Below are 23,051 nucleotides of genomic sequence, written 5' to 3' on the forward strand. Positions count from 1 at the left end.
CATGAATATTTTAAAAACAAATTTAATGATTAATATAATTAAAATTTAATGGAAAAATATCTATGTGTCATGCTTAAAATTAAACACAATAGTGGGCCCAGAAGTTGAAAGAATCTTACAAATGGACTGTTACTTTTTGTGTTTGTGAAGCTAAAAAGAACATATGCACTGTTACTCTGAAACATTTAGCATTTTTTTCTTTAGATTAATATAGTATATTAGTCTTTTTTAAATTTTACATTTAGTCTCAAATATATAAGATGATAGCAATAAATAGACAGAAAAAGATAGGAATTTAAGTAGAGCTAGTTTGCCAAAAAGTAACAATGAAGAAAAGAAAATTAAGTCAAGGCCAAAGAGAAGCAGGGCATCCTATTTATTTTCAGAGAGTAATATAAGGGAAAATTCTACACACTTTTAACTTTAACTCAATTTTAGGGAAAAAATGCCTAAAGTCTTGTTCTTTATAAAAACAAAAAAGTGGTTTTCTGTAGGCAAAACAGGTCAGTGTAAGCCTAAAAATATAAGTGTGGGTAAACGGCATGGTTAGTGTTGGGGCACATTAAGACAGTTCAAATCCGGTGTCCAGCCACAGTTTTCTGATGCAATATCCTTGAGGATTATTTAGAAAAGCGCAAATTTTAATGACCTAAACTGAGCTGAATTGTGTACATCTAATGTTGTGAATTTTTTTTCTCTCAGGGAGATCTCCATTACATCAAAAGGTTGGACACTAAGTATCCAAATTTACAACTCAGAGCTGTGACTCTCCCACCCAGTCCAAGGCTGCTAAGTAATATCTTCCCCTCAGTCTGACACCATTTGGACTCATATGAAATACTTACTTCCCCCAGGAAGACTGTCTCTGTCAAAGATGCACAGCTTGTATCCGAATTCGTTCTCTAAAACTCCACGGAGGGTCAGTAAAACAAATTCCTCTTCTTCAGCATTCCTTGCATAGGACACATAAATATCATACTCCTTCCCATCTGGCAGAGGGACACAGACACAATGTAAATTAGGAAACACAGTACAAGTCAATACGATAAGAATATAAAAATAAGTGAAATTTATGCCTATTAGACATGCATATTTTATACATATATGAATTAGATCACAAATTTCACTGTGACTTTCCACTTGTATCAAGTATTTAAGTAAAATGACTACTTGAATTTAAATCTGATCTGATGCTTCTTTTATCCCCTTTTCACTGAGTTGGGTCTTTATGAAAACCATGCAGAAAACTTTGACTATCTCAGTTTATCACTCACAAATGTATTAGAATCACAGATGGAGCAGACCTTTCTTAAATTATCAATTTACTTATAACTAAAACAAATACAACTTAAAATATTCTCAGATGATTTTCCCAAATTTATAATTCACTGTCAGTTACTAATATAGATTCTGGGAGTCTCGCACAAGACTGGTGAATTAGAACCTTTGTAGAATGAATTTAAGAATCAATGGCCACGCCTCAAGCCTGGGAACACACAGTAGCTACCACGTACACGTGGGGAGCTGCTCCCAGATTTGCCGGAACCTTGATGGCTACCCCTTTTCTGGGTGAGTCCCGGGGGTCTGTGTAGCGAGTCTGGGCCTCCCCTACTGCTCGCCATGTGGCTTGAGCTGGGGGAAGGAGCCAGGAAGGGTGGGACTGGGGCCCAAGGACTTGAACCTCCGGCAGGCAGCTACCCCACTGCCTGCCGGGGGGCCTTGGGATGGCCACGCCTCAAGCCTGGGAACACACAGTAGCTACCACGTACACGTGGGGAGCTGCTCCAGGGCGGCCAGTGCGCCATTTGGCGCCAGGCTCCGCCTGCTGGCCGCCCGGCCAGAGTTTTTGATTTTTGGTTCATTGACCTGCTTCCTGGGAGGCTCCCTCCAGAACCCACAGTGCTGGGGGCGTGAAGCACTGTGCTTGCTAGTACCCTGATCTCTGAACACCTCAAAGTCTCTTTGGGGATCCCTTCAATCAAAATGGAGGAAACAGAATGCTGGCAATTAGGGAATCCCAAATGAACTTGAGGCTTGCACCTAATGGTCCTCAGAGCAACCACGGGCAGGTGCGTGATTCACGGCTAGGAACAGGCCCAAACTGGGAGGTAAGGGGACAGCACAACTGGGATGAGGCTCCCACCAAGGAGTGTAGGTGCTGGAATGGGGGCTGTGTTCTATCTAGGAAACAGTTGCAGTCACCCGAGGCACTTGTGTGGGCTGGGATTGGATGCACCAGGCCGCTTCAGATCCCAATACCATCTGGTGTTATGGAGAACCAGGGTTGATGTGGGACTGACTAGGCTGGGTCTCATTCCTCTTCTGAACCATGTGTGAGCTGTATGTGGGTATGGACGAGCCATGGCCGGGCTGAAACATCCAACAACAGGAACCAGAATGGGGTGAAAGCCAGCCAGGAAAAACCACTGTTCCTGCTAGGACAGGAGGTGAACTGAGTAGGGCTGGCTCAAGAACCCCCTGGCAAGCGCAAAATCTGGCATTGGGAGGGGTTCTGATGGAGGAGCCTGGGCAACTCCTCTGGCAGGACACAGTCCCTGCAGGTAAGCGCAAGAAGCATGATAGGAAACAGCCCAGAATAGGCCACGGAAAGTTTCCCACTGGCATGCATTCAGCATGGGTCAGGAGCAGATCAGGCTGAATCAGTTCATGTCAACCACTGGCAAATCCGATCGCCAGACCAGAGTGTGGGATGGGCCAGGTTTGGTTGCGACAAAACCAGTACACATTATGGAATGCCAGGGCGTGGTTGCCTGTACTGGATATGAATGCAGCACCCATCCAGCACACGTGAAATCCAGGAAGGAAGGGGCAGAGCTGGCGGGGGGATTAAGGGGCTGGTCCCCTCGCCAGACAGCTACTCCCACTGGAGAGTGTTGGCTGGGATAGAGACAGACCCGACTAAGCAAGGCTATAACACCTGTGCGCTGCATGTGGACTAGATCAGGGCCGCAGCATCAGCTGGCAGAAGCTGGCACTGGGGACTAATTCTGTCGAGTCAAATCACAGGACCACCTAAAGAGTGCATAAACCGGGACAGAGAGACCTGGGAGGGAAAAGTGGGTTCCCCCTTCCTGAATCACTATTCCCGTAGGAGGGCATGAAAACTAGGACGGGGGCTGGGATGGCTAGATAGAGAGGCACTCAACAACATCTGTGAGGGCTGGATGGTTGAGTTGATTAGATAGAACTAAGCTTTAATACCCATTGACGGGTACCAGAGCCAAATGGGATGGGGGACAGACGGGTCTTCTGCTACACATACTGGCAAACCAGGGTGGGGGGCGGGCTTGGTGGGGGTTAATGTGGGTCGCCCCGACTAGGCTGCAGCTCCCACTGGTTGATGTAAGGGCCGAACCAGATTGGACTGCAACACCCATTGGTTCCAGCGCAACTCGGGACTGAAAACAGAACCAACCCAGCAGTTGCAACCACCAGCTGATCGGGGTGATGGACTGTGCCGGGCCCTGTGCTTGCTAGAACATACAAAAAACTAATCTGGGAATACCTCAAAGTATCTTTGGAGATCTCCCCAATCGAACTGCTGGACTCAGAATTCTAACCAAGAAAAGACAGAAGACAGAACGGGACAGTCATTCATCTCAGCTATATGTTGGCAGCAAATTATGGGGCAAACGGAGACTTTATGATGGACCATATCAATCAGTGGACGACCTCATCGAGCGAAACTGGCAGCAATTCATAACTAGAGAACTATTAACACCACTTGGGCACATATTTCGGAGCATGCCCCACATCCGGGACTTGGGGTGGGCGGGAAACCGGGTGGGGCTTCTCCCTCAATGTCCCCCTTTACCTCAGATGCAGGATGGAAACAATATGGACATAATGGCATTGCCCACTTTCCTATCCCCCTGAACCTTTTTTTTCCTTTTTCCTTTTTTTTTTCTTTTTTCCTTTAACTGTAAATAACTATGTAAAGATTGTCAACAACAATACAATAATAAAAAAAATAAAACAAACAAAAAAAAAAAGAAAAAAAAAAAAAAAAGAATGAATTTAAGAATCTGTGTGGAATCAGAAGGTACCCAGAACTTGAACTCCAACACTTTGCTATAAGAGGAGGGTGAGCCAGTATGCAACTTAACTGCTGAGCCAATGCCCATCCTACTGATCACTTTCCATGTGCAAAAAGCATGGACTTCAACTGTGAAATACAGATGCCACAAACAACTTTATCTACTAGACATTTAAACTGATACAAGTGTAAAATAAAACATATTGTGAGTTTTGAAGATTTTCAAGTATCTCACTGACTTTTTTTATTAAATTACATGCAAGAATGATCACATTTTCAATAAACTGAGTCAGATCATTATTTTCTTTTGTTTCTTTTTGCCTTTTCTAGTGTGGTCACCAGAAAATCGAAAATGTCCTATGTGGCTTGCCTTGTATTCTTTTTTTTTCCTGTCTTGTATTTCTATTTGGACAGGGCTAGCCTATGTTAAATCACATTATTTCAGCCAAAAGAGTAATACACATCAAGAATATTTTCATTGATGGGCCCTGACATAAAAGATAATCTTAAATTTTCAATTAATCTAAATTTCATCAGTTTCTAAAGATGGCCATACATGACATTTATATAAAACTTCCATTACTTACCCATAATTGTTTCATCTGTTCCAAAATGGGCTCGGTAAAACAGGACCATCTCCAGCCAGTAAACATGGTAAACAACAATGAGAATCACCACCAGTAGGACTGTGGCTCCAAAGCCGCATGCCAGCTCCACTGTGTATTTTGGAGCTACCACTAGAATGAATAACAGAAACAGCATTGATCTCCATGTAATGTTCTCAGTGAATGATTATCTTAGGATAAGCCAATCAGCTATTCCATGCACTGACTTACATGTGTAAATAAGCAGAAGTAGCATAATGGTTTTATACTTGTAAATAGCAAACTATCATATTTTCCTTCAGAACCCAGCATAGAAAATGTTTATAGCTCTTACATAGATGGATAGACTTTGATGAAACACAAATTAAAATGGCTTCTTACTATTGGGACAGAAGGTCTTCTAATTCAATTCACAAGTTTGAACAATTTCTTTTAGTAATGCGATTTTATTTATTTATCTGTTTATTTATTTATACAATTTGAAAGGAGGAAAAGTATAAGAGTGGTGAGAGAAAGTGAGATGTGTACTGCTGATTAATTCCCCAATGGCCTGGAATAGCTGCTGCTGAGCATGGCCAAATCTGAGAGCCAAGAAATCAGAGGCTCTCGTGTGGGTGGCAGACATCACTATTCCCCCATAAAGTACACATTAGCACAGGCTGGCATAGGGACTCATAGCCAGGCCCAGCCTTAGGAAATGCAGATATTCTGTGCCAAAGGCCTGCCCCGCTTTTATACCTGAACCACCTCAAAAATCTATATCCTGCATTTCTCTGTGGAGAAGGAATTCTCACTGCTACCAGGAAAAAAACCATAGTACTGGTAGAATTTTAGTTGTTGGAAAATTGTATCTGAATATAAACTTTAATTTGTTCCATTAATTTTAGTTTTAGCCTTTGTCCAGTGCCAGTTGGAAGAAATGTAATTCCTTTCTCTGTATTGTTGGAAATAAGAGTTGAAAATCTTATTTTCACTGGGCAAATGTAAGAGGTATCCATTAAACCTGGAGTATGCTTGGGTTTGAAATGATCTCTCATGTCCACACTTCCAGAACACACATTCCAAAGATCAACCTGCATTATCTGAGAATGAGCAGAGATTCATAGTATCTCCCTAGTTGGTGTGACGAGGGTTTTCTTCACATGTTCTTTAGAACCATATAAGCTAACTTCTCAAGCATCTGAAAAATCCACCACCTTATAACTCATGAATCTTGGAATAAGGGCTATCACCATCACATTCCTGTTCTATTGGCATTTTCCTTTCCTCAGAATCACCAGAAATATTTAATGTTGTGCTCTTTTTGCTGGAACAGTTTTTTCTCCTTTTAGTTTTCATATTCATGCTCAAATTGAATACCACTAATTTTTAGAAGCTTTCACAAATTAAAACTCTTGCAACCTGAGCTCAATCTGGTAGAACACCTATTTTTTATTTTACATATTTAAAAAATTATATTATAATTCATATACTGGCCTACTATTCCACTCCCTCTCACTATCGATCCAATTCTACATTTACAATCTCCATCCTCTTCCTATCATGCCTACTACTCCTACTACTTCCTAGTACTATTATCTCAAGCTTCTAACATTAGCATGTTTAGGTTGGGAATATCTAAAAAAAGCCTGAGTCAAATTAAATCATGCATTCATGACTTGATAACTCTTTCTGATATTGATGAATAGAAAACAAAATTTAGGGCCTCATATTATTTCAGAAGTCATTATAAGCAAATAAATGAGCCAGTTTTACTACAATGGTGACCATATATATCCATTATATATAAAGAATATAAAGGAAATAAACAGGATAATGTGATACATGTCACTAAAGGGCAAGGGCAGTTGAAAAAGGAAACAGGGCATTTCAAAATATTCATGAAAAAATAAATGAAAAGCTAAGATTACTTTGACATGAAAGCTAAGATTACTTTGACAGGTATAGCATTTTACAATATGCAGCTTTCCCAAATTTTTTTGAGATCACCATACACATGGATTTCAAATAATTTGCTCCAAAATAAAGTTAATTCCACTTTCCATGGAATTAGTTTTTAACTCAAGAGGCAATGAGATAAAGAAAAAAGAGAGATAGAGAATTGCCATGTGATGGTTCAGTCCACAACTGTTAGCAACAGCCAAAACAGACGCCAGAAGCCAGAAGCCAGAACTCGGTCCAGGCCTTCCATGTAAGCGGCAGAGAACCAACTCCTTGAGCCATTTCCTGCCGTCTTCCAGCATCTACATTGGCAAGGAAGTTGGCATCTGCAGTTATAGCCACCAAGGAACCTTGGTGTTGGGTATGGGATGCTGGCATTGTTAACTGGAACACTGTACATGTAATGCTCATAAATGTTTTGAAGTTCCTTCTTATTTTCAATAGCTTGGTGAGGAACGCTTGTGTGTGTCTGAAACATCACAGCTAGTTACCTGTCTTCTGAGACACAGCACAGAAAAACCCAATCAGCTCTAGTACTGCTGCCAAAGATCCCTGATGCTAACTAGAGTCTTAGCCTAACACTACCACCAGATGGAATTATGGATCATACACTTGTGGAAAATCCATTTTACAACAGGTATGTACCCCAAGGGGGAAATCATATTTGAGCAAAGCTTCTACAATGAAGAGAAAAATTGCAGAATTTCATGTTTTTCATACCAAGCCCAGAAGATCAAAACTGCACAGGTATGGGATTCAGACATGCAAAAGTGTATCTGTAACACCTGCTCATGTTATGAATAATAGCGCTTCAGGAACTTCTCTATCATAAATGCCAGAAATAAGGGCAGCTGATGAGAATTTACTAAGTTCAATTCAGACAGCTGGCATAAAAATTGTGTTCCTAGTATTTCTGGGCATATTACGTTAACAGTACACTGTTGTGATCCCTTTTGATATTTTCTTATTTACTATTGCTTTTTTTGGCTCCCTCTGGAGAGACAGTTTGCAATAGTTTGGGGAGGGAGGGTCATTGGTTTCACATGGCTGAAACAGATTTTTTTATGTCAATAGGGATTTTGCTTAACGACTATAAGATTAATCAACTCTGTAAATTACCGTGTATGACATTCACTTTATTCCTATTTATTTTATTTCAGTGGGACTTTTTTTGTTTTGTGTCACACGTGCCACATTTACAGACTGTATTCTGCACAGCCATCTAGACATCAATAAGTCCCTAATGCCATTTCATTAATTGGACTGTTCAGATAAATAATCCATTACCTTGATTTTCTAAATTGTTTGAACTATGCATAGCAGGAGGCTTTCCTATAAAGGTCTGTTGGCTCACAGAAAGAACGACCTTTAACCTGTACTTTCTGTCAGCTCCAGGAAGAATCCTGATGCAATACCAAATAGGTTTCCAATCAGGAAGGAGTGTGTGTGCAATTTGACCCAACTGGACTCCTAAATTGTTTTTCTCTCCTGGATTTCATTATAATCTGAATCAGGATGTGGTCAAATCTAGCCATTTGCTATAGTCACACTTTACCCCGAGTCACAAATGCCTTCCTTGCAATTTTGCAGCAATAACTGGCTCTGATGCTCAAATTTCCAGGTGATTGACCTTGGCTCAAACAGTTCAACCCCCCCCCCCCCCCACTATTTTCCTTCTTTCAATTTCAAGTTCTTTTTTTACAACCATGTTTTTTTCCTTGAATATAAAAATTCTCATTTATACCTTAATTATTGTGGTTCCAGCCCTGGTGTCCCTAGTTTTTTCCAAACCAAGTAGTTGTCTGAATGCTCACATTTCCACTGGCACAGACATTTGCTGGTTAAGTTGCTGGAACTTTTTGACATTTTTCTTTTTCAGGGAGAAGGGGCACTTTGTAGCAAATGAATTCTGCCTGGGTTCATATATGTATATACATACTAAAAAGGCTAGAGAAGAACCACTGAGAACTAAACAACCCTAATCACTCAGGAAAGCCTTGAGATCCAAGAGTTAGAACAAGCAGAATCATGAATCATTTCGCCTCCTGAAGTATTAAGTGGAGATCAGAAATAGGTCAATCAGAATAAGTAGGCTCAATCTAACTACAGAAAAGGATAGGTCATGCCTACTCTAACAAAGCTAGATTTTTTATTGTAACATTTAAATTAATAACTTGCTAGAATAAAACATTGCTTAGGGAAAATGCATACATTCAATGATACAATAACTATAACATACAGCACATGAGAAAAATACTAGAATAAAAAAAAGCAAAAAATATGTGTATATATATATACACTTATATATTGTGTATATATGTATACATACATACCCAAACACATATATACACATATAAAGAAAACCACATACGATCCAAATTCAATGAAAAAATAAGCCAATAAGAATACAACCGAAGGCCAAGTACATGGCATAGTAGGCTAATCTAGAACTCGCTGCACTAGAATTTCATATGGGCACTGGTTCATGCCCCTGCTACTCCCAATTTGGATGCACAGTAGTAGCCTGGAAAAGCAGGGGAGAGTGTTCCGCATCTCTGGGCTCCTGCACCCATGTGGAAGATCTGAAAGAAGCTCCAAGATCCTGGCTTTGAATTGGCCCAGATCCAACTGTTTTCAGAATTTTGAAAGTAAATAGCAGATGGAAGAACTGTTGAAATTCTCTGTGATTCTGAGTTCCAAATGTTTTTTAAAAAAATGGATCTTTTCAGCAAAGAATATAGCTAGAATTAGCTAAGATGACAGAATATCCCAAAAATATTTTAATATATATTAATAAACTGTTTATTGAATTTGATAAAAAAGAAAATAGACAATAGAAACATCAAAGATAAAATATCCACATAGGGTTTTCAGTGGAGAAATGGAAACTCAAATACTGAAAAATAAAATTCTAAAGCTATAATTGCTGTGGATGCTATTACCATAGCAATGATTATTGCAAACAAGAACGACCCAAACCCAGTACAAGAAAAGGGATAAGAGAGCAGCAGTACAGAGTCTCAGAGATCTATTGGGTAGTGTGGAGCAGAAGTGGTTTAACTGAAACTTAGCTAAAGTACTAACAAAAGAAGAAAAGAACAGCAAACAACAGAAAAATACAATTGAGGAAACCATGGCTGAAATTTTTTCACGTTAATTAATAAAGAAAAGCATATAGACCATGAAGTTTAATAAACTTTAAATAATATACACATATAACACAACAGAAGATATTTATTTTTAAAAATCAACATAGTCAATATTAAAACCCGCCAAAGAAAAAGCGATAAATGAGAGATAACAATAAACAGAACAAAAAGAGACCAAAAAAATCCTCATAAATTGCATTACAAATAATATTGGCCAGAAGAAAATCAAATGAAACTCTAAAGAGGCAAAAGAAAGGAAGGAAGGAAGACTTTGAACCTCATGTTTACATGATCCATAACAATACCAGAAAAGGCAGCAGAGCAAGACCAGGAGGGAAGCAAACCCTTTCCAACAAATCTTTATAGAACCATTGGATATTGATATGAAACAAAAATCAAACTTCAGTTTGTTATTTTCATAGCAAACACACACCTACACACACACTGAAATTTTGACATTGATCATAGACCCACATAGAAGGCAATAATTCCATGGCTTTGTGGTACATAAACTTTTTTAGTACATTAAAAAGCAGCATGATTGAAGAACATCAATACCATTTTATATACTTGACCAATGGATATACCATTAGTACTAGAGCCAGAAATTTAAAATAAGTCTATTTGAATATAAATTCTGTGTCCTTTTCAATCCATGCTACTTTAGAATTATGATCTCTGGGTAGTTCTATGTGAGAAATCTATTGCTGACTTTACCTCATTGCTAATTGTTTTAATTGCCAAGATATAAATTACAATATTTAACGCTCCAAATTAAGTTATCAAAAGTGACAGAGCACAGGCTGGTTTAAATTTCAAATGAACTCTCTCATATACTACAATTAATAGATGAAGAAATATCCCTAAGAATATACAAATAAACACACTTCTAGATAACCCACGAATTAAAAAAAATAGGACATGTCCTGAAGTGAATAATGAAGAGCATTCAACATCATTTAGCATTCCTAGATTTACAAAGTAATTTAATAAGGGAGATTTATAAGTTCAAAATCAGTAAAACTATCACATTGACTAATAAATGAAAAAAATAAGCTCTTGTCTATAGATGAAATTAGGAATTCAAGAAAAGTCAAAACATAGAATTAAAAAGTCTCAATAAGCCAAATATGTTAATATTTCCGACAAATAAATGATATCTATCAAAATGCTCTATATGTGACAAACAAATTATATACATAATAGCTGGACCAATCTCAATTTGAAAATAACACAAAGTTGGCTCCTCTTGTAATTTCAAATAATCATTACGTTGGGAGTCAAAAAAGGGATGTGACTAGTCACATCATCAAAGCATAAAGCTGGAAAAGGAAGCAGCAAAACTGCTCTTTAATAGGATCACATAGCCAAGTTCTTAGAAAATGCTAAAGAAACAAAGTTGAAAAAGCAGAAACGGAATGACCAAGTTTAGCAACATCAAAAGATCAAGGTCAAAATCTAACATGTCAAAAGGCTGTATTATTGTGTTGGGTTATAAAATACTGTAGTCCTTAAAATAGTCAAATTGATTTTGAAAAAAATGAATAATACATACAGGATCTATTTTTAAGAATTACCTTCAGAGTATGTTAATCAGGATAAAGAAGTATTGAATTAAAAACAAAAATTCACAAAATGCAGTGCAGAGAGCAGAAAAAGATATATTTTGAGTCATTTAATATGTACTCAAATTTTCAAGGTAGTTAAACAACAACAAATGATTTTTCAATATAACATTGAAACAACTGGAAAAAAAACAAGAGAAAACTCAACTGTAACCAATACTCACATCATAGAAAAAAATTTGAATTGGTCTAGAGACCTAGATATTAAAGGAAAAAAAAATCTGCTAATCTTCTATATGACAAAAGAGAATAATACGTTTATAAATATTTAAGGTTGGAAGATTTGCTAAGGGCACTTTTAAAAACCACTAATTATAAAAGCAGAAACTGAAAAAATGAACTCCATCCCATTTGTAAAAATACTACTCAACAAATGCAAATGAATCCACTGAGTGAAAATGCTGACAAATCATACAGTAAAAAACTTATGTGTCTATCCAAAATACAATGAACTAAAAAAAATAGGTCATATGTTCTCTCTGATATAAGGTGACCTTCATGCAAAATACAAGATAAATAGCCCTTCCAATGCTGTTTTTGCTACATCAGGTGTTTTGATATGTTTGTTTTTATTTTCACTCCTTCATATAGGTTTTGTTCTAATCTATGATCAATGTCCTCACTGACTCATAGGTCACACAATAGCATTGTTTGTTTCAGGAAGGTCTTTGACTTTCCTTTTCACTTCAGCCATGCATTGACCATTCAGTAGTACGTTATTTCACTTCATGCTGTTGTAAATTTTCTTTTTTTTCTCTCTGTGTTGATTTTGTTTTATGTCTTCTCACTTACGAGGATGTTGTAGTAGAGATTATCGTGTGCAGATGTGAAGATGAAATGCAGTGTGCATCTCCTCTTCCAAATCAAAGATGAACTCCCAAGGAAACTGTTGAAAGTATCTTGACAATAGGACGCTGGTCTTTCTGACACTGCCTATATCTAGAATGCCATGATACACTTAAATAATAGATTGATGGACTTATGACTGATTCTGAAGGACTACACTATTGTAATGACATGGGGAAAATATGGGGAGGATGGGGACTTGGTGTGGGGAAAGGGAAATCCCAGAACCTGTGGAACTGTGTCATGGAATAACAAAGGAAACAAATAAAGAGAACAGAACAAAACGATGACGTCTCCAATACTTGATTTTAAATAACTAGTTGGAATTGTGCTGCCGTTAGGCTCCACTTAGATACATTCCTCTGATTTCTGTCCTAAATGTCTTCCTGTAGTATCCTTGATAAAGTGTATAGACTTTATAACGTGAATGAATTCAAAACAGGACCCACTGTGCAAGGCATGAATGTGAACTCAGCATTTAGGAAAGGGGTGACTATCTGATGGTAAATACCAAAGTACTTTGGTGTGTGGATTCTGGCTCCACTCCTACACAAAACAGTGTTCTAATCAACTGTTTTGACTCTATTTTTGACAATCAATTATTAACTTATGTCAATCCCCATAACTGTTTCCCAGGACACATGTCTCAGAAGATGAGTGGATGAGTTACACATGATACTTATGTTTAAGGAATCTGGAAACCAATACATTTGAGAATCTTGCATACTACAATCCAAAGCTTGGCAGACATCCTAAGTGAACTGTTATATATTAACACTCTAGTGGTCCTGAACCAAAGTAATTTGGTATTGGTCTGGTTTTACCTAGACTATAATGGCACTCATCAGAGTATAAAGTCTGTCAAATGACCTTTAGGAGACAGATATGGAAGCAGCAAGGGCTAACATTTACTGAACAATAAGAGGTATATATGCCAGAAACCACACTGAGCACTTGAAAACCAGCTTGTGTGAAATTGGTATTCTTTTGCTAACTTTATTCATAAAAAAAAACTGAGGCTAGAAGAGATTAAGTGATTTTTTTTTTCCCCACAAAGGATAAAATACGTAGCATGCCTAGATCAGGATTTCAGCAGGCTGCCTGACTGCAGGGTACAAATAATGCATTGCAGTACAATAATAGTTCTTAGCTGTGTTTCTAGAAAGTGCCATTGGAAAGCTGGCTAATATGTACTTTAGTCTTGTCTCCATGGTTTCAAGGAGCAGACGCAATGAGTTTTCCTTTACAAACCTACTAAAACTCAAAAGGCATATATATTTCAGGCCTTTTCTGTTTTCTACCTTGCCATGAAATTGTAGCACGGATCCTATTTGTTCATCAGTTTTTTTAAAAAAATTAAGCCCCACTTTTTGTTGTAACAATTATGAGCCAATTTTTTCCCATTTTGATGTAAATGATAAGTTTGTATGTCTGTTTATATGACACACAGACATATGTGGGAAATCACCCCTCCACTCCCTTTCTCTAGAATACTGGAAAATCTTCTCAAAGCGACTCATAGTCTGGGATTCGATGTTCAGGGTCAGACGCAAAATGGTATTTAGGAAAAATGCTTTTTTAGAGCAACAGCTCACACAACAAGGCTTTATAATTTTTTATTTGTAGAGAAAATTATAGTAATATTAACAAAAACATCATTTTTATATCAGGTTAAACAGTGGTCTTAATGATTATCGTTTATCAATGGTAGCTACTATATTATAAACTTGTTTGATTCTTGATACAGAGTGTTGCAATTACATATTTTATAATTTATTCATAAAATTAGATGATGGGTATTTATAATACACTTCAATATTACAAATAATGCCTTCAATAATATCAAGGGATAAACGATTATCTTTCTGTTATTTATTCGGGAATGATTCCCAAAGTATGATGTCATGCAGTATGATAATTTGTATGGCTCTTTAACTCTGTCCACCATGGTTTCTCAAAGGTTCTATACAATTCACTAATTATATGAGACTCTACAAGTTTGATTATATCCTTGGTAAGCTGGAATGTTTTAGTTCTCATTTTTACGATTAAGGAGACATAAAATTATGCCACTTTGTTATAAACACTTAAAATTTTTTTAGCAACAATTAGGCACTTAATCGTTCACACAATAATTAACAATATTTTGGGCATCTTTGCACAGATGGAAACTTGCATAGTTTTTTTCTCTCAACTCTTTCATTACCGTGTGTGAGATGTGCTAGGTGCTGAAATTCTACTCTTCCCAACTTCTCCCTTTTCCTTACTCACTTATTACAACCGGAGTTCACTGATCCATCCACTGAGGGCATCCATTACCTTTCTGTTTCACCTTGGCTGCTTTGTCAACTTCCCCTTTAGCATTTCTAGCATGACAGACATAGTTGCGCTTGAAATCCTCTGCTGTAACTTTCTTGATGCTTAAAATCTGAGTTCTTGTTTCATCTTCTGTTTTGGTATAAATTATACTAGAAATAGAGAAAAGAAAATAAAGGATTTATGAGACTCAAAAGCTATGTGCTTTCTGTGAATCTGACAAGGAAGCAATTGTAGAGTCCCCAGATAGGGAAGACATGCTCATCAACTGTAACACAATTGTTTCAAAAGGGGAATGATCACATAGCAAGAGTGCTCTTCACCATCTACGTTGCAGACTGTTCCAATGTTTATATCAAATTCCAATCATGGATTTTTGCTATAGATTTCTCTTCAAAGCAAAAGATCTTCCTTCACTGAAACTAATGAGGCAGGATGCTGTGTTCGTTAACACAGAATTCCATAGGGGCAGATCCATTTGAGTTTTGCTCAACATTGTCACTTACTGCTGTATACATGGGACATGATAGAAAATCTATGTCTTGTGTTTCTCTTTTTGTAAGAGAAAATTAGTAGTGCCTACACAGCATGTATTATTACTTAAGGACCCTGGTAACAGCATTATGGATGCATATTTACTAGAAGAATACTAAATAACTGTTCATGTAGGACTATTATTATCATCTCATTGTTGCTTCACTTTCAATACAGCTCCCTGTTAATGCACTTGGAGATCAGAGGGTAATGACTCAGGTCTGGGCTCTGCTGTAGGAATTCTAGGTTCCTGGCTTTACCTGGCCCCATCACAACCATTGTGGTCATTTGGGGAGTGAGCTAGAGAGTGAGAGAGACTCCTTCTCCTCTCTCTCTCTCTCTCTCTCTCTCTCTCTCTCTCTCTCTGTCTCTTTGTAATTCTTGCAAAAAAATCTTTAAAATACACAGATGTTTGAATTTTAACTCAGAGGATAAAATCATCCTCCTAAGCTATAGGCTACTCAGGCTCCCCTTTGTATTTGGTTTACTGTCAGTCACATGCTTTGATGGAGGGCCCCGGACTGGTTTAGCCGAAGCTGAACACTACTGCTTCTGTGAAAACGGACAATGCGTTTCCATAGCAGCAAAAGGAACAGCACAATTTTCCCTATTATTCATTCACTATTATTACAAGTGTGGGAATCACAATGTTCAGAACTCCTGAACTGATCGATCTCTCCCTCAGAGCCTTCAGCTACACCTTGCAGCAACACAATCTGCCAAAAAAAATGTATTTCAATTTTAGGGAACAACTTTTCTGCCTCTGAGTCTTTTCTGTTTCTGTAAATTCCAGCCTTTGGACATGATGCTCCTCACACTAGAAACATACTTTCCATTTATGTATCTTTCTAATCACACTCAAAATTCAGATCTTGCATTTGATACTATATCATCTCACAAGTAGTACTTAACCTCAAAAAACTGACTGAATCTCCTAATAGTCTCTTGCAAACCATTCGATACTACTCAGTCACAATATTTATCACATTTGATTGAAATGCCTGGTCTAACACTGTCATTCATATACAGTTAATTACCTACTTAGGGACCAAAAATCTAAAGCACAGTGAATAAATCAGGTTTTCTACATTAAGTCTGAACTCACCATTAGGAAAGAAATATCTCGTAAAGTCTAGAAACTCAAGCAGTTCAAAATATGTAAGCACATAGGTGATAAAATTAAGGTCCTGGAATGAATTTGTCATGTAGCTTGTTTGCTGCTAATCTTTTCATTAGTTGTTGCCAAGAGTCAAATGCTCTTTCACAATGGTATAATTCATTTAAACAGTAATCTTGTCTTCAAGGACCAAAGTCAGGTTTACGTAGCAATAAAATGACTCACACTACTATTTTAAAAATGAGCTATATTACTACCACAATTTAAAGAACATAAATGCATTTGCTCAATATTTTAATTATTGTTGATTATGAATGTAACACATACACATGTGCATTAAGAACTAGGGGAAGACAGAAAATCCATGCCAATTAAAACACAGCAAATGATACATAATTATTGGGGCACAAAAATATTTTCCAGAATTGAGAGAGAGAATGAATACACTGATAATCTTTCATGTATCACAAACCTACACTGTTTCCTTTTTATTCACTTGGGATATGCATTTTATCTACTTCAAAGAGAGTGTCAAAATTGTGTGAATCTTTCTGGGGTTAAGACAATACAGTGCAATCCTATAGAAGAAGTGTGAGGGAGGAGCTTAGCTCAAAGGCATTTGAATTAAATTCCATTAACAGTCATCAGGTAGCAGGTGGCTCTGAAATTACATGTCCAATATCCCAATTTTGGGAAGCAGTCACTGAACATATGATAATCCTTTTGACCTCTACTAATGATACTCAAAAAACGAAAATTTAAATTTTCATTGATTAGTGTTTATCAGAGAGTCTCAGGGACAAGGGTTAGTGACCCTTGGCTGCATCCCTAGTACCTTTCATTAATGGTTACATCAAGACTGACGTCATCAGGCTTTTTTCCATCGATGGTCCACCAAACTTCATTGCGTGAGTCCTTTAGAAAAGTAAAGTAGACTTTACAGGGGATGAGTAACTCCTCTCCTAAAACAAACAAAAAACAGTGGAGTAACCAAGATAATCCAATGACTTGTAACTTTAATATGATTATACTCATTTTATTTTATATCTATTCAGAAACCATAAAATTATATACACCTGAAATTTTAGCTTTGACTGCTACTCTATTGATCTACCATAAGGAAACATGTCACTCATAACCAAACCAAAAAAAAAAGCCATTAACTTTACATGAAGTGCCCAGAATTAACATTATCAATGCAACCTGAATATGCTTTAAAAAGCCAGCCAGTGTGCTGAAAGTGCTACAGAACTACCAACTTCGCTTCTCATTTGTCATTTCCCTCCAAAACAAAGCACAGCAAGGAAAGGTTCAGGGAGGGTCAGTCAGGTCGCCACAGAAAAACTGGCCTAAGAAGCGGAATCCTGAAATACTCACTCTGCAAGAGTGCATCCAACAAACCTTAAGACAGCTTACAAGCAAAAAATCCTACACTCCCTTTCTGAGATGGAACAAGTGTTTCGGGATATTCTTCGCAGAAAAGAATACTAATCACAAATAGCAGTTGTAACATACTCATTGAAAACTGTAAAAGTACCTGTGTTAAATATTTAAACCTACTCATGAGATTATTCGATTTTTTTTTAGAGAACAAGGGAGGCATTTTAAAATGCATGTTCTCTGTAATAGAAGGCCAGGCTTGAACATGTTAAGGCATCCTGAGAGCAAACTGTTAATAAGTTACATGTCAGGTTCCAACCTAGAGTGATTTTGCATTCAGATTTACTCATAAACAATGCTGTGTTTTGCTTACATTCCTGGTCAGTTATTCACATGAACTGCTTTCAATATCAAAAGGTGCCCAGGTCTGGAAGATAAACTGTATCACACCCTAATTTTAATTTAGGTTTTTCTCTTCAAGCAGTTATAGCCTGTCCACCTTCCTAATGCATGATTCTTGAGTTTTTCTCTTCCTGTTTCATACATACAAACATGAAGGAACACAGGCTGAACGCTGTGAGGCTTTTTTGAAAGCATAATATGAGAGGTAAACGAAAGACAATTAGGTCATTAATAAGGAGTTTCTGCAATTTTATTAAAAATGTTTATATTGCTGTACAACCCCACAGCTAACTCTAGAAATGCAGTTCAATTGATTTTAGCAGATCCCTTAGTGTGCTGCCTAGGTTTTTAAAAGATTTATTTGATCTTTTTTTTTATTGTAAAGTCAGGTATACAGAGAAGAGGAGAGACAGAGAGGAAGATCTTCAATCCATTGGTTCATTCCACAAGCAGATGCAATGGCTGGAGCTGCACTGGCCCAAACCCAGGCACCCCGAGCCTCTACTGGTTCTGCTACACAGGTGCAGGGTCCCAAGGCTTTGGGCCATCCATGACTGCTTTCCCAAGCCACAAGCAGGGAGCTGGATGGGAAGTGGAGCTGCCGGGATTAGAACCAGTGCCCATGTAGGATCCTGGCACATGCAAAGTGAGGATTTTAGCCACTGGGCTATCGCGTGAGGCCCTCTTTGTTTTTTTCAAGCGAAATCTAATTTGCAAATTTATTTTTGTTTTTGGTATTGCTGTTCTCTAAACCTTGTATTGCACTTATAGTGAAATTATTGCAAAGGATACAGTACAAAAAATGATAAAGTTTAACATGGTTGTCAGTGTATTTAATCACAGGCAGATTTGAGCCTGAGGAACAAACCATTAGTTGTAATAATAACTGATTATTGCCAGGAATGAAAAAATTGCCCGGAGGCCCAGAGCAAGCCTGTGGTTATACCCTGAATCCATGTGTACCAGCTCAATCAGTTGCTGCTTAATTCTCACATGCGATCTGGGCTCCACCCCTGCACTTTCATCATGGAGGAGTCTAGAAGATGTCTCTTGTTGCTGTGGCTGCCCCAGAAGACAATGCCCCATGCAAACTAGCACTTTCTTGAATAGCAATCCCCAAACCACAGAGAGAGATTGGGAGCAGGGGAAGAGAGCAGATGCTGAAAGTGAGAAAACAAAAACAAAAACACCTTTGCAGCTCTCCTTGAGATTGAGAAAGCAGCTGAGCCTCAGAGGTGCCTTGGTTTCTGAAAATACTTCAGTTTCAATCTGTGTATGTCTTTATAGTAGCTTTGATCATCTTCCACTAAGTAAACTGACATTTGAACACCTTATAAATAAGAAAATAGGCTGTTTCAGCGAGCGGGGCGGGAGGGTGGCCGTGCTGCGAACCATGTCTGGGGCCAGCAGCTACAGCCAGACCCGGAGCTGGCCATCCCGGCCCCTCGCCGGGTGGTGTTGAGGGATGGTGTGCAGCTGCCACCTGGGCACCACAGCACCACCCCTGGGGGCACGCTCTTCAGCACCACGCCGGGAGGCACCAGGATCATCTATGACCGGAAATTCCTGATGGAGTGTTGCAACTCCCCACTGGCCCAGAGGCCTGCAAAGGACCTGCCCACCATTCCCGGGGTCACTAGCCCTACTAGTGATGAGTGCCCTCCAACCCCCGAAGCCAGCCAGAGCCACGTGCGCAACAGCCCAGAGGACAAGTGGAGAGCTGGTGAAGAGTTGCAGTTTAAGATGGACATTTAAACAGCCAGCTGTCCCAGCGAGCAAGGCCCTTCTGGGCGAAAAGTCACACCATCCAGGCCATAAGGGATCTCGGCAGGCCCCGGTCAGGGTGGGGGCTGGCAACATTTCGGCCCTCTGCTGCTCTGCTCAGGGTGTCTGCCTCCCTCCCTCCTTGTAGGCACCAGCACAAACCTCCAATTGTGCCTCCCTCCGTGGGCGCGGGAGCTGCAGTCCAGACCGGGACGGTGGACCGCAAGAGAGAGGGCCCTTTCTGAAGGGACCTTCTGGCTCTTCTGGCCCTCTGGGGGCGCATCCACCCCTGCCTCAGGTTGGGGGTGCCTTGAGGAAGCGCCCCACCCCGCCCTCCCCACGAGAAGCAATAAAAGCTGTCTTCACTCTCAAAAAAAAAAAAAAAAAAGGAAAATATAGCTGAAATTCAGAGTCATGTCTGTAGTTACCTGGTTCTATTTCATAGACCACACGCTCATTGGGAGAATGGATCTGAGGAGGCATTGCATCTTTTGGAGAGCCTGTGAAAGAGAGGAAATAAAACAGGATTCATCAAGGAAAGGAGTCTTACTCAAGAACCTGCTTTTCTGTGAACCCGTTTCCAATTCTCCTGGCATGATTTTCTAATTCCTTTTAAGAAACATTGTAATTTGAGGCCAGCAGAGTGGCTCAACAAGCTATTCTGCTCATTGTGGTGCCACATAAGGGCTCCGGTTCACATCCCAGCTGCTCCATTACCAGCTAGTTCCCTGCTGATGGCAAGAGCCTGTGACCCTGGATGCAAAAGGGAGACTTACAAGACGCTCTAGTTCCTGGCTTCAGATAGGCTCAGTTTGGCCCTTGTGGCCCTGCGGTGAGTTAACTCATGGATGGAAGCACTTTGTCTCTCCTTCTCTGGTAATTTGCCTTCCAATTAAATAAGCAAATATTTTTTAAAAGAAATCCCTTAATTCTATTCTTTGTTTAATTTGTGCATTTTAATTATTTGAACTAAGGTAAGTGAGATATAAAAAAAAAAAACATATTTGCTCTGCTCCAGGCTCCTAAAATTCACGTAATTTCCCAAATGATAGAGGCAGCGGCAGCAGCATTTGTCCTGTTTGGCTGCATCTCTTGCCATGAATGCTCTTACATCCCTAGAATCTCTGGAGTGGTGTGTTCTGATGACATGACTGGGACTGCAGGCTCCAGGAGGGGAGGGCAGGTGGCCAGAAATAAACATCAGAACACGATCTAGAACTGTGATCTCACTCCCTAAGTTTCACGGAGTGAACAGTCAGGCGACTGAGTCAATTACCAATGCCACTGATTCTTCAGTCTTGCCTATGAAATGGATCTATAAAATCCCTTACACATGCTGTCAGAGAACTTTGGAGTTGGTAAAGACAAATACAAGCCAAGAAGTTATGGCATTTCAACTCCAGAAGAAGTGAACTGCTACACTGAAAACCTTTCTGTATTACCCCGTGCACTATTTTTCCCCCATGTGAAACCTTTGTAATAAACTTGCTCATATAATAAGCAGTTTACTGAATTTTCTGTGATTCCAGAACATCATAGAACCTGAAGAGGGAGTTGTAGGAAACTGACTTGTAGACGAGTCGGGCAGATGCATGGATAACCCGGGGAAACGCTGCACAAGACTGGCATACAAGCAGGGTTATGGCAGTCTTAGAGGACTGCACTACGTGGGACAGGGCAGTGTGGGCGATGAGATAACTGATAATATTAAACTCAACTGTATTGTAGAACATGTAATTTGTACCTAGAGAGAATTAGAAACTTGCTATGTATTTTATGTTTGTGATAGGATATTTTGATAGATTATCCTTTATCAAGGAACTACGATATCCTCCACCTTTAAGCACACATGGTTAAGTACAGTTTTCTTGCTTTCATAGCTTGTGTGAGACAGAGATATCAAACTAAGCCTGTGTGAGAGAGAAATATCAAACTACACTATAACTGTTTTCATATCTTTGTTATATGTTGTCTAGCGATCGCTCCCCATTATTTCCAGAATATCTAGTATTAGACACGGTTAAATAAATATTAAGTTAATGAATACATAAATGGTAAAATCAAAACTCATATTGTTAAAGCAATTCAAGTTCATATAAGCATACTTCAGGTCAAGTTACCAGCTGAATTGTATCAACAGGTTTTCTGCTCTTCTATATTGCCAAAACAATAGGTTGAAGAGGCTTTCAGTGTAGTGAGCAACAAACATTCTGAGCAAGGTCAGAGCCTGCTCAGGCTGTCTACAAACTATTAGAGTCTAAGTTTTAATTCAATTGTTAGGAAGCTAATTTTCTTTAACTATAAAATGAAGAATCATAAAACACATCTCATGGTTTAGATTTGAGATATAATGTGTAAGTTTGATTGCATTAGAGCAGACGGTAAGACTCTCCTTCTCCATTTGTGTTTACTTACTTTTACAACTATTAACTAGGTGACCAAGCATTCCTCCTCTTAGCTTTCCAAAAATGGGTGAACTTAATATGTGAGTCTATAGCTGTATCAACACACACACAGTGGAATATAAAGTTGGGTTACTCATTTGGCTTCCAAAATCCATTCACATTAGACACAAAATGTATTCGGGTATTTTCTTCCTCATTAATTTTTCACTTAGCATTAATTGATTGGTTTGAACTTTTTGACTATGACAAAGCCATTTATTTTTGTGATTTAAGATTTACTTATTCTATACTTCAAAGTCAGAGTTATAGCGAGAGAGAGATAGATAAATCTTTCATTCACTGTACATCCCTAAAATGGCCACATGGTTACAACTTGGCCATTCCAACGCTGACAGCCAAGATCATCTTCTGAGTCTCCCACATAGCTGCAGAGACCCAGAGACTGGGGCCATCCTCCACTGCTTTCCCAGGCAATAAGCAGGGAGCTGGATCAGAAGGGGAACAGCCAAGACTAGGGACAGTGCCTGTATGGGATGACATCACTGGAGGAGGGGTATTAGTCTACTAAGCCATCACATTGACCCCTATATTTGCACTATAGTTTTGCAACTGTAATGTTTTTGTAAGTTGTAATTGGCCAATATCTCAAAAAGCTCTGGACAGAGAAACCCCAAGATTCAGAATTAGTTCTACCATCCAAGGAGTTACATCTAAAATTTAACTTTCTGTCTGTGAATCTCATTGTTAGTAGGATCGTGAGTCCTATCAAAATCTATCAAAATACGGATACAGCAAAATATTATTCTCCTATGCCATCATCACTTTTAACACAATGAACGCAGCCACATATCCTGTCACTAGATCTGAAGCTATCTGTGACTGTCAGACTTTTTGGGTTCTGCACAGGCCC

The 23,051-nt window shown here is 38.8% G+C and overlaps 1 protein-coding gene and 1 pseudogene across 2 annotated transcripts in view; one reads left to right on the plus strand and one right to left on the minus strand.

Moving 5' to 3' along the window:
- Positions 1 to 23,051, minus strand: part of IL1RAP (interleukin 1 receptor accessory protein) — a 130,501-nt gene that overhangs the window by 10,627 nt on the left and 96,823 nt on the right. For both annotated transcript variants that reach the window (XM_004577785.3, XM_004577786.2), the window contains exons 6-10: positions 20,165 to 20,236; positions 17,026 to 17,152; positions 14,543 to 14,691; positions 4,645 to 4,794; positions 846 to 989 (exon numbers count right to left, since the gene is read on the minus strand). In XM_004577785.3, the coding sequence (XP_004577842.2) occupies positions 846 to 989; positions 4,645 to 4,794; positions 14,543 to 14,691; positions 17,026 to 17,152; positions 20,165 to 20,236 (642 nt within the window). The remainder of the gene's footprint in view (positions 1 to 845; positions 990 to 4,644; positions 4,795 to 14,542; positions 14,692 to 17,025; positions 17,153 to 20,164; positions 20,237 to 23,051) is intronic.
- Positions 19,366 to 19,727, plus strand: LOC101534594 (eukaryotic translation initiation factor 4E-binding protein 1-like; annotated as a pseudogene).

The sequence above is a fragment of the Ochotona princeps genome, chromosome 3 (genome assembly GCF_030435755.1).
Source record: "Ochotona princeps isolate mOchPri1 chromosome 3, mOchPri1.hap1, whole genome shotgun sequence".
NCBI classification, from domain to species: domain Eukaryota; kingdom Metazoa; phylum Chordata; class Mammalia; order Lagomorpha; family Ochotonidae; genus Ochotona; species Ochotona princeps.